Source organism: Mus caroli, unplaced genomic scaffold, assembly GCF_900094665.2.
Source record: "Mus caroli unplaced genomic scaffold, CAROLI_EIJ_v1.1 scaffold_18045_1, whole genome shotgun sequence".
NCBI classification, from domain to species: domain Eukaryota; kingdom Metazoa; phylum Chordata; class Mammalia; order Rodentia; family Muridae; genus Mus; species Mus caroli.
This window is the reverse complement of record NW_018389570.1, coordinates 9,325-20,847: the sequence shown is the minus strand read 5'-3', so window position 1 is coordinate 20,847 and position 11,523 is coordinate 9,325. Positions and strand designations below refer to the sequence as shown.

General features: G+C 38.3%; 1 protein-coding gene across 1 annotated transcript in view; it reads right to left on the bottom strand.

Annotated features, from left to right (window-relative positions):
• Positions 1-8,097: 8,097 nt before the first annotated feature.
• The window catches only part of LOC110288175 (cytochrome P450 2J3-like), an 11,710-nt gene continuing 8,284 nt past the window's right edge, over positions 8,098-11,523 (bottom strand). Inside the window, exons 3-4 of the mRNA XM_021154598.1 lie at positions 9,715-9,864; positions 8,098-8,303 (exon numbers count right to left, since the gene is read on the bottom strand). Of these exons, the coding sequence (XP_021010257.1) occupies positions 8,098-8,303; positions 9,715-9,864 (356 nt within the window). The remainder of the gene's footprint in view (positions 8,304-9,714; positions 9,865-11,523) is intronic.

Here is an 11,523-nt window from a genome sequence, read left to right as displayed (position 1 = left end):
GAAGAGGCTTGTGGCCCTACTCAGGCCAGATTTCTGCCTCCCCAACCAAAGCAGTCTCAGGTCCCGTGTGATTGGACTGGAGCAGAAGCTGTGTTCCACTCACCAGAAGTCTCAAAATCCTGTTGAACATTTCTTTAAGTGGTTCTTGGTCATTGCAGATTCTTGTGTTATGAATTCTCTGTTTAGTTCAATACCCCATTTTTGGATTGGGTTGGTTGTTTTTGTTTTGTTTTGGGTTTTAGCTTCTTGAGTTCTTTATATATTTTGATTATTAGCTCTCTATTAGGTGTGGGCTTAAGATTTTTTTCCCAACCTGTAGTTTGCTGATATGTCCTATTGATTATGTCATTTGCCATACTGAAGCTTCTCAGTTTCAGGAAGTCCCACTTATCAATTCTTTATCTTAGAAGGGAGCCATTGGAGTTCTGTTTAGGAAATTTCCCCCTGTGCCAAGGAGTTCGAGGCTCTTTATCACTTTCTCTTTTCTTAGGTTCAGTGTATAAATGGGCTGAGAATGAAATTAAGGAAACAGCACCCTTCACAGTCGTCACAGATAATATAAAAAAATCTTAGAGTAACTCTAACCAAATAAGTGAAAATTTTGTATGACAAGAACTTCAAGTCTCTCAAGAAAGAAATTGAAGAAAACCTCAGAAAATTGAGAGGTCTCCCATGCTCATGGATTGGTAGAATTAACATAGTAAAAATGTCAATTATACCAAAAGCAATCTGCAGATTCCATGCAATCCCCACCATAATTCCAACACAATTCTTCAAAGACCTGGAAAGAGCAATTATCAATTTCATCTGGAAAAACAGCAACAACAAAAAACCCAGATAGTGAAAACAATTCTTAACAATAAAAGATCTTCTAGGGCAATAACCATCTCTGGCCTTCTGCTGTACTACAGAGCAATAGCAGTTAAATATACATGATATCAATACATAAACAGACTGGTTGATCAATGGAATAAAATTGAAGATCTAGAAATAAAACCAAACAATTATGGAGACTTTCTCTTTGACAAAGAAGCTAAATGTATACAGTGGAAAAAAGAAAGCATCTTTTATAAATGGTGCTTCTCTAACTGGCAGTTGATGTGTAGAAAAATGAAAATAGATCTATAATTTTTACCTCAAAGAAAGCTCAAATCCAAGTGGATCAAGGACCACAACATGAAACAGAATGTTTTAAAGAAAAAAATATGAATTTTTGAAGGACCAGTAATTTGATACATATTTTTTTTTTTTTGGAACCATTGTATATTCACGGTGAGATAAAGGTAAATCTTCTGAAACTGTTACTTCCACACACAGCAGAAAAGATGTTTAAGTGAACATAAAGTGTAACACAAATACACAATAAAAATGAAAATAGAAGCTGGGAGGACGTCACACACACACACACACACACACACACACACACACAAAAAAAAACCTGTTAACTTCTAAAACATAAACCCAAATATACTTTTAAAAAAAGTTAAGTGCTACAAGAAGAGTTTATAAATTTTCTTATAGAAATGATTAGTGGACTGAAAAGGCATTTAACTAAGAAGATTGGAGTAAGGTGATGGCTCAACTGTTAAGAGGACTGGCTGCTTAATCAGTTTGAATCCCAGGACTAAAACCATGGCTGTAACTTCAAATTCAGGGGATCTAAGCCCCTTCCTTTCTGGCCTCCTAGAGCACCACACAAACATGGGGTTCAGGTGTTCATATAGGCATACCTCCCATACAAATAAAATAAAATGAATAAATCTCTAATATTTAATTGCTGGAAAAATGAGATTATTTTTTCTTAAATCAGGAATTCAGCTCCACTAAGCCAGCAATGGAAAAGTTGTTTAAAACAACATCATTTTCGGAAGAAGAACAAAATCAATGTCAATCAAAATAACACAGAAAAGACTACATTTCATAACAAATTGCTGAATTACTGAGAGCTATGAAGGAATCCATTGTGATTACCATACTTAACAAGACAACCTGTAAAGTAAACTAAACAAAGAATAAACACTAATTCAACCACCCAGAAAAACAACTGTCAAGATTTAAAAAGTTACTGGACACTTTTAAACAATCTTAAATGTCAATGACTCAAACACAACAAACATAACAGAGAGATTGAAGAAACCTGGACTAACATTGTATTGTTTCTAAGAAACACATCTTTCAGGCAAGGATAGTGATAATTAAAAACATGTAAGTCTAATGATTCTGGTATTTGAAAATATGTTTGAAATTCAATATGATACAAATTGACTCAGGGCTGCCAATTTCACATAATTATGAATAATAAACATAAAATTCCAGAGAAGTCCTGAAGTAATAAATAACAGTTATTTCAGATAGCTGCTCTCATCTGCTGATAGATCTTCCAGTGTAAAGATCAAAAGAAAACAGTTACATTACAGTGTACATAGGTGGTCTTAAGAGATAGCTAGATGGTATTTTTTTCCATGGAAACACAGAAATAGAATCTTCTCTGAAACAGAATGCATTCTATACCCCAAATTATGTCTCAGAAGATACAAATAAATCAATGTTGTCTATGATCTGAACAAGGGCAATAGGTATAGACAAGAAACATAACAGAGAGATTGTTACCACAGAAATCTCAACCTTCTATAAGGCACTATAGGCAATTTAAGAATATTGAGAATGAAGGGAAAAGTCTTCTCCAAGAAAAATCTTACTAATTGGTTGTACAATTCCAAATAATCATCTTTGAAAACATGCATGAAACTAACATACAAAGTGAGCAAGCTGTGCTATGTAATTAGAAACACTTATATTTATATATGCACTTAGAAAAATAATTAGTAAAATTTGTGACAATGAGTTTGAAACTCTCACTTTCTCTTATTCAGTGAGTCTGATTTATATTGAGGTTCTTAATTCACTTGGATTTCTGCTTTCTGCAAGATAACAAATATGGATCTATTTTCAGCTTTCTACACATCAACTGCAAATTAAACAAGCACTGTTTAATGAAGATGCTTTCTTTTTTCCATTGTACATTTTTGGTTACTTTGTCAAATATCAAGTGTCCATAAGTGTGTGGTTTTATTTCTGGGTCTTCAATTCTATTTCATTTATCCACCTGAATGTCTATGTTCCAATACCATTCAGTTTTTACCACTATTGCTCTGTACTACATCTTGAGGTCAGGGATGGTGATTTCCCCCAGAAGATCTTTTATTGTTAAGAATTGTTTTTGTTGTCCTAGGTGGGTTTTTTTGCCATATGAAATTGAGAATTGCTCTTTCTAGGTCTGTGAAGAATTGTGTTGGAATTTTGATGGGGATTGCACTGAATATGTAGATTGCTTTTGGTAGGATGGCAATTTTTACTGTTAATCCTACCAACTTATGAGGATGGAAATTCTCCCTATATTCTGAGGTCTTCCTTGATTTTTTTTTTCTTGAGAGACTTAAAGTTCTTTTCATTTAGATCTTTTACTTATTTGGTTATAGGGACCCCAAGATTTTTTTACAGTATTTGGGACTATTGTGAAGGGTGTTGTTTTCCTATTTTGTTTCTCAGTCTATTTACGACTTGTGTAAAGGAAGGCTACTGATTTGTTTGAATTAATTTTATATCCAGCCACTTTGATGAAGTTGTTAATCAGTTGTAGAATTTCTCTGGTAAAATTTTTGAGATTTCATATACATACTGTCATATCATCTGCAAATAGCCATACCTTGACTTTTTCTTTGCCTATTTGTTTCCCTGTGATCTCCTTTTATTGTCTTATTGCTCTAGCTAGAACTTCAATACTTCAATGGCTCAGGCTCTAAGATCAATAATTCAGAATTGGGACCTCATGAAACTGAGAAGCTTCTGTAAGGCAAAGTCCATAGTCAATAGGACAGATTGGCAACCTATGGATTAGGAAAAATATTTTCACTAATGTCATATCTTATAGAGGGCTTGTATCCAAAATATATATAGAACTCAAGAAGCTAACATCCAAAACAAAACAAAACAAATCAAAATAAAACAAAACAAAACAACCTAATAAAAATGGGGTATAGAGTTAAACAGACAATTCACAATAGAGGAATCTCAAATGGCCAAGAAGCACTTAAAAAGAAATGTCCATGATCCTTCATTATCAGGGAAATTCAAATCAAAACAACCCTGAGATTCCACCTTACAGAAATCAGAAGGGCTAGGATCAAAAACTCAGGTGACAGCACATGTTGGCAAGGATGTGGAGAAAGAGGATCACTCCTCCATTACTGGTGGTGAAATTGTAAACTGGTACAAGCAAAGTGGAAATCAACTTGGAGGTTCCTCAGAAAACTGGAAATAGATCTACCTGAAGACCCATCTCTATCACACAGGCATATACCTAAATGATGAACCACCATAATGTGAGGACACATGTTCCACTATGTTCAGGAAGGCCTCATTTGTGATACCTAGAAGCTGGACAAAACCCAGATGACCCCCAGAATGAAAGAATGAATACAGGGAATGAGGTGCATTTACACAATGGAATACTACTCAGCTATTAAGAGTGAGGACATCCTGAGTTTTGCAGACAAATGGATGGAACAAAAACAAAACAAAACAAAACAAAACAAAACAAAACAAAACAAAACACCCCATCATCCTCAATGAGGTAACTCAGGCCCAAATTGACACGGATAGTATGTACTCATTGATAAGTGAATATTAGCCAAAAAAAAAAAAATACAGAATAACTAGGATACAACCCACAGGACTCAAGAAGGAGAACAAGCCAAAGGGTCCAAGGGAGGATGCTTCAATCCTACTTGGGAGGGAGAAGAAGGAAATAATGAGAAGCAGAGGGAGGGAGTGTCCAGAGTGGAGATGGGGTCAGGGGAAAAGGGGAACATGATTAGGTATTAGGGGTTGGCAGCAGGAGAGAAGTCCTTAGGGCCAGCAGAATGAATAGAATATGCAACCTCAGGTGATGGAAGGTGGGTGGACCCTCTAGAATGTACCTTATACTTGGGCAATGAGATACTAACAGGATTCAAAGGGATGGACCTTAGATGAAATGTCCAGCAGTGGGGAGAGGGTACTTGTAAAGTCCACCTCCAGTATAAAGACAGGGAATCATGTGGAGGGATGGGGTTGCCATTCCACAGTCAAAAAACTTTGACCCAGAATTTTTTCTGTCTAATAGAACTGCAATGACAAAAATAGAGGTGAGACTGATGGAAAGGTGACCAGCCCAACTTGATATCCATCTCAAGGCCTGATACCATTACTGATATGATGATGTTTTTACAGACAGGAGCCTAGCATGGTTGTCTTATGAGAGGCACAGCAAGCAGCTGAGTGAGACAGAGAGACACACTTACACCCAACCAATAGATTGAAGTTGAGGACCCCTGTGGTTGAATTAAGGAAAGACTGGAAGAAGCTGAGAATGAGGGAAAACCAGCAGTCTCAACTAACCTGGGCCCCTGAGATTTCTCAGACAGAGTCACCAACAAGACAGCATACACTAGCTGGTCCAATTCTTCTAACACATATATAGCAGAGGACTGCCTGGCCTGACTTCAGTGAGAGGAGATATGACTAACCGTCTAGAGACTTGAGGCCCAGGGAATGGGGAGGCTTGATGCTTGTCAGGGGTGGGCAAATGGGATATTCTCATGGTGATGGGGGAGAGGAAGAATGGGATAAGGAGCTATGGGAAGTCAGACCAGGATGGGGGTAAGGACTGGACTGTAAAAAATAAATGAAAAATGTTTTTAAAAATCACCCTAAAAGTAACCTCAAAATGAATGGAGACATTCACTTAAATACTGGAAGCAGAATATTTTCAGATTCTTAAAACTCTAAGCCTAGGATATCTCAAGTAGCTAACCACAGAGAAAGTGGATTCTCATTCAGACACTGCATTGCATATAAAGAGGAACCTTAAATAAAGTTGAAGAGCTAGAAAATACACTTGGAATATTACTCTAAGAAAGGAAGAGAAGGGGCATCAATGGAGCCAAACCTAGTTAATGGTAGGATTATTTTTACTGTTTTATTATTATTATTAATTATTATTATTATCATTACTATGTTTTTAACTTTTATCATTTTTTTTTGTGAATTTCTCATTATATAACCCCATCCCACTCATCTCTTCACCTCTTTTATCCACTGTCTGCACTGGCTAGCCCCCACAAAAGAAAATACAATAATATAGAATTAAAGAAATCTAGTTGTGGCATCTGTAGTGTGTTACAATGTGACAAAAACTATACCCTTTTGGTCAACATGTCTTCACTTGACATGTTCATTGCAATGGGCCATTGGTTGGTTTGGAGGCCTCTGGCTTGTGTTACACTATCTAATCTAGAGCCCAATGGGCGCTCCTCTTGGATGTTCTATTGTTGTCCTCTGTCATGGGGATCCTGCCACTTTGTGTCTACAGTACTGGCCCTTTCTTGTGTTCCAGCAGATGGTAGGTTGGGTAGATGTTATGGCAAGTCATCTCAAAGCCCTATCCTGGAATGGGATATAGGTGACTTGGTCAGTCCACCAGATTTCTTGTCCCCACATCATCAGGGCAGGATCTCCAGCACTGTTCCAGGTAGCTTACCCAACGCTGCAGCCAACAAGGGGAAGAAACATGTTTACTGATCTCATGTCCTGGGGCTGTTTCACCCACACATCGTCCACTAGGGTCAGCTCTACTGTGCTGCCCAGGTGAAGTACAAGGCCCACTCTCTCAATTATGATTATTTGTTATTTTAAAGGGATATCATTCAGAGTGGGGTAACCCAGACCCAGAAAGACACACAATTGTACTCACTTATAAGAGGATATTAGCCATAAATATAGGATAGTCATGCTATAATCCACAGACCAAAGGGAGTTTAGAAACAAGGAAGACTCAAGGGAGGATACTTGAATCTCACTCATAAGGGAGAATAAAATAGATGAATAGAGGGAGGGAACTGAGTGGGAGACCAGGGAAAGAAGGGAATGGGCATGGGAGTCATGTAGGAGGAGTAAGGGTGGCAGAGGTTTGGGAGAGAGACTAGAAATCGGTGGAGGGAGTCATCTCTGAAGTGACCTGGAGACCTGGGACAGCAAGAGGCCACTGGTATCTATGGGGTGATCCTCGGTGAGTCTCCTAGCGGCTGGGGATATAAAGGCCTCCCCTGGCCAGCAAGACTTCCAGTGGAGGGAGGAGGACAAAAACGCACTCACAAAACCTTTGATTCAAACTTTGTACTACTTATAAGTACACAGTAATAAGGAGCAGCAGAGATTTAGGGGAAGGCCAACCAATGACTGGCCCAATTTGAGACCCATCCTGTGGGAGTGAGTCAACCCATAACATTATTAATGATACTCTGCCATTATTGAACATGTGAGCCTAACATAACTGTTCTCTGAGAGGCTTCATCTAGCAGCTGATGGAAATCAATACAAAGACTCACAATCACACATGTGGCAGAACTAAGAAAATCTAGAGAAAGAGTGAGGGATGGGTTTGAGAGACCCAGTGAGGTCATGGACACCACATGAAGACCTACAAAGTCAAGTAACCTGGGCCCATGGGGGATCACAGAGAGTGAATCACAAACCAAAGGATATGCAGGGCTGCACCTAAGTCCACTACATATTTTCAGTAGATGTGCAGCTTGGTGTTCCTGTGGAATACTTAACAATTAGAAGATGAGCTATCTCTGATTCTATTGCCTGTTTTTAGATCCCCTTCTCCGGACTAGACTGCTTTGTTGGGCTTCAGTGGGAGATGATAGGCTTAGTTCTGCTACAACTTGATGTCCTAAGGCAGATTGGTACACATGTAGGATTTCTCCAACTCTGAAGAAAAGGAAAATGGATAGTTGGGGGAGAGGCTTGTGAGGTTTGGACTGAAATCAGAATGAAAACTAACAAACTAAATTAATTAATGAAAAAAGAAGGAAAATCCTCCACATATATCAATGTAAATATTGAAATAGTTCATATAAATGCTAGAAATATTTTATATATGCTAAATTCACATATAAATAGGTTTGTATCAAATTCAAATTTTATGATATCATGTCTTATCTTTAAAAATCCCTACATCAAAATAAAAACATAACAGTTTTTGAGTCAGTCTTAGTCCAATATTCTTTCCAAAATAGGCAAAGGCAGAGAGCTTATCATTAACACCTTTGATGCCTCCAAACACAGGGTCTCATCTGCTAACTTCAGTAGCTCCTGAAACTGATTGTCTTCATAATCAAAACGTTCCCCAATGGTGATGGAACAAATGATATTGGAAACTGCATTATTGATCATGAAGTGGGGGTCAAAAGGCCATCCTGGAGGTGCAGAGATGGGGGAGGTTGGGTATTTTAAAGGCTGTATCTTTAGAGACCTGGGAGGTGAGAGACACTCAGGACTCAAAGGGAGGGACCAAAGATGAAATGACCTACAGTTGGGAGAGGGAACTTGTCGAGCACACCCCTAGTAGAAAGACAGGGCATCAAGTGAAGGATGGGGTTGCCATTACATGGTCAAAAACTCTGACCAATAATTATTCCTGTCTAAAAGAACTGCAGGGGCAAAAGTGGAGAAGAGCCTGAGGAAAAGGAGGTCCAGAGATAGGTCCAAATTGGGATCCAGTTCAATGGGAGGTCCCAAAGCCTGACATTATTATTGAGCTTATGGTGTGCTCACAAAAAGTGGACTGTCCTCTGAAAGACCCAACAAAGAAGCTGAAAGAATCAGACACAGATATTTATACCCAACCAATGGAAAAAAGCTGCTGACCTCTGTGGTTGAATTAGGGAAAAGCTGGAAGAAGCTGAGGAGAATGACTCTGTAGGACGACCAGCAATCTCAACTAACCTGGAATCTGAGATCTCTCAGACACTGGGACACCAACCAGGCTGCATACACCAATGATGAAGCCCCCAACGCACATACAGTAGAGAACTGCGGGGTTTGGACTCAGTCAGAAAAGATGCACCTAACCCTCAAGAGATTGGAGATACCAGGGAGTGGGGAGATCTGGAGAGGTGAAAACATCCTTGTGGAGATGTCTGTAGAAGGTATGGGATGTGGAGAAGTCAGAGGGTGAACCAGGATGGGGGATGAAATCTGAACTGTAAAAGAAGATTACATAAAAAATACTTTTAAGAGATACTGATTTCTCCCTTCTCTTCCTTTCTTCCTTTCTTCCTTTCTTCCTTTCTTCCTTTCTTCCTTTCTTCCTTTCTTCCTTTCTTCCTTTCTTCCTTTCTTCCTTCCTTCCTTCCTTCCTTCCTTCCTTCCTTCCTTCCTTCCTTCCTTCCTTCCTTCCTTCCTTCCNCTTCCTTCCTTCCTTCCTTCCTTCCTTCCTTCCTTCCTTCCTTCCTTCCCTCCTTCCTTTCCTTCTTTTTTCTTTCTTTCTTTCTATTATATTTATGAAATTTCTACTCCATATGACATAAAATTTGCACAGTAGAGGAAAATGTGGAAATCTCTGACCACAGCCCCCTACAAGAACACTGACAATACCTGAAAAGTCACATAGATAACCAGGCTTTACATTCAGCAGTTTGTTTAATGACCTATTTATGTGCTTATCTATAGCACTCCTTGGGCAGGGGCATGCTTAATGTTCACTGTTCCATCCACAGTACTCATCACTCTGTAGGCCAAAGACAAAATTTAATTAGAAAATTAATAAATATTTCTTCGATGAATGAAATGGCCAGAGGCCTCTCCACAACCCTGTGAAATGCCTACCTTTCTCCTCTGCTATGGCCTCCACAAGATGGTGAGCCTCATACTGTATACGTTGTTCTAAGCTTTTCTTCCCTAATCCAAAATTCTTGAGTATCATCAGTGTGAACCTTCTTTGTTCCTTCCATGTTTGGCCACTGGAAGAAATAATTCCTTAAAAAAAAAAAAAAAAGGACTCAGCATTATGACATTGTGTATACAGCTGAAACACACCTGAAAAACTTCATGAGGCATGCATATAGATGAGATAAAGGATAAATATGGAAACTCAAACCTATAGAAAGAAAATTCCAATGCAAGTAGCAAATATGTTCTGGTATGAAAGCTCATAATTTACTAAGTACTGTATTATATAATGTGTGTGTTGACAGGAACTTCATATGTTCATAATCAATTAGAGAAAATGTCCATTTCAGTTGGTAAACACTGAGGTATGATAATATAATGCAAAGTAAACTTAGAAAGACATCAAGTAGGTAGGCATTCAGTATTGAAATTCAAGTTTCCATGGTTCTAAAATGCCACTTTTATAATTAGACATATGAGTCTATTTATCACAATGAGTATCCAGAATGTTCTCTAGAATAAGACAGGGCACACATTTATGAGGAGGAAAGAAAGAAAGTAGAGGATAGTGTCTATAAAAATATATATTAATAAAGAGAAAATGTATTAAAAAGTTAACAAAGATGAGTACTCTCTCAGTCTCTCTTTTACACACACACACACACACACACACACACACACACACACACACACACTGTGTTTGTGGGATGGGGAGAAGGAATAAGCTGTTATACTCAACATCTTTCAATTCTCAGGGTACATGCAATGTCATGAGCCTGACTATGTCTTTCTTTTCAGAAGAATTTCCAATTTTATAAACAGGGGTCCTGGCGTCTATTCTGTGTTTACTTTCAATTCAGTCATTTATTTCCTGAAATTCTTCTTTACATTTTTAATCCTTCAGTTACATACTCTCTTCCTCATTCTTTGACAGATATTACCTATAATGTTTATTGTTTTATTTTTCTCTATCAACTCATGAAATATTGGAGTTCTTTAACACTAAGTATAAAACCTCCCCGTTATACTATATTTTGATTCAGGAAATCTAATGAAGACCAAAAATTTAAATAACCTTTTATTTATTTATTTATTTATTTATTTATTTATTTATTTATTTATTTAATTTACATTTCCAATGCTATCTCAAAAGTCCCCCACCCGCTATCCAACCAACTCCCCCACCCCCATTTCTTGGCCCTGGTGTTCCCCTGTTCTGAGGCATATAAAGTTTGCATGAGACCAATGAACCTCTCTTTCCACTGATGGTCGACTAGGCCATCTTCTGATTCATATGCAGCTAGAGACACGAGCTCTGGGGAGGTACTGGTTAATTCATATTGTTGTTCCACCTATAGGATTGGAGATCCCTTTAGCTCCTTGGATACTTTCTCTATCTCCTCCATTGGGGGCCGTGTGATCCATCCACTAGCTGACTGTGAGCATCCACTTCTGTGTTTGCTAGGCCCCGGCATAGTCTCACAGAAGAGAGCTCTATCTGGGTCCTTTCAGCAAAATTTTGCTAGTGTATGCAATGGTGTCAGCGTTTGGAGGCTGATTATGGGATTGATCCCCGGATATGGCAGTCTCTAGATGATCCATCCTTTCGTCTCAGCTCCAAACTGTGTCTCTGTAACTCCCTCAATGGGTGTTTTGTTCCCAATTCTAAGAAGGGGAAAAGTTTCCGCATTTTGGTCTTTGTTCTTCTTGAGTTTCATGTGTTTAGCAAATTGTATCTTATATCTT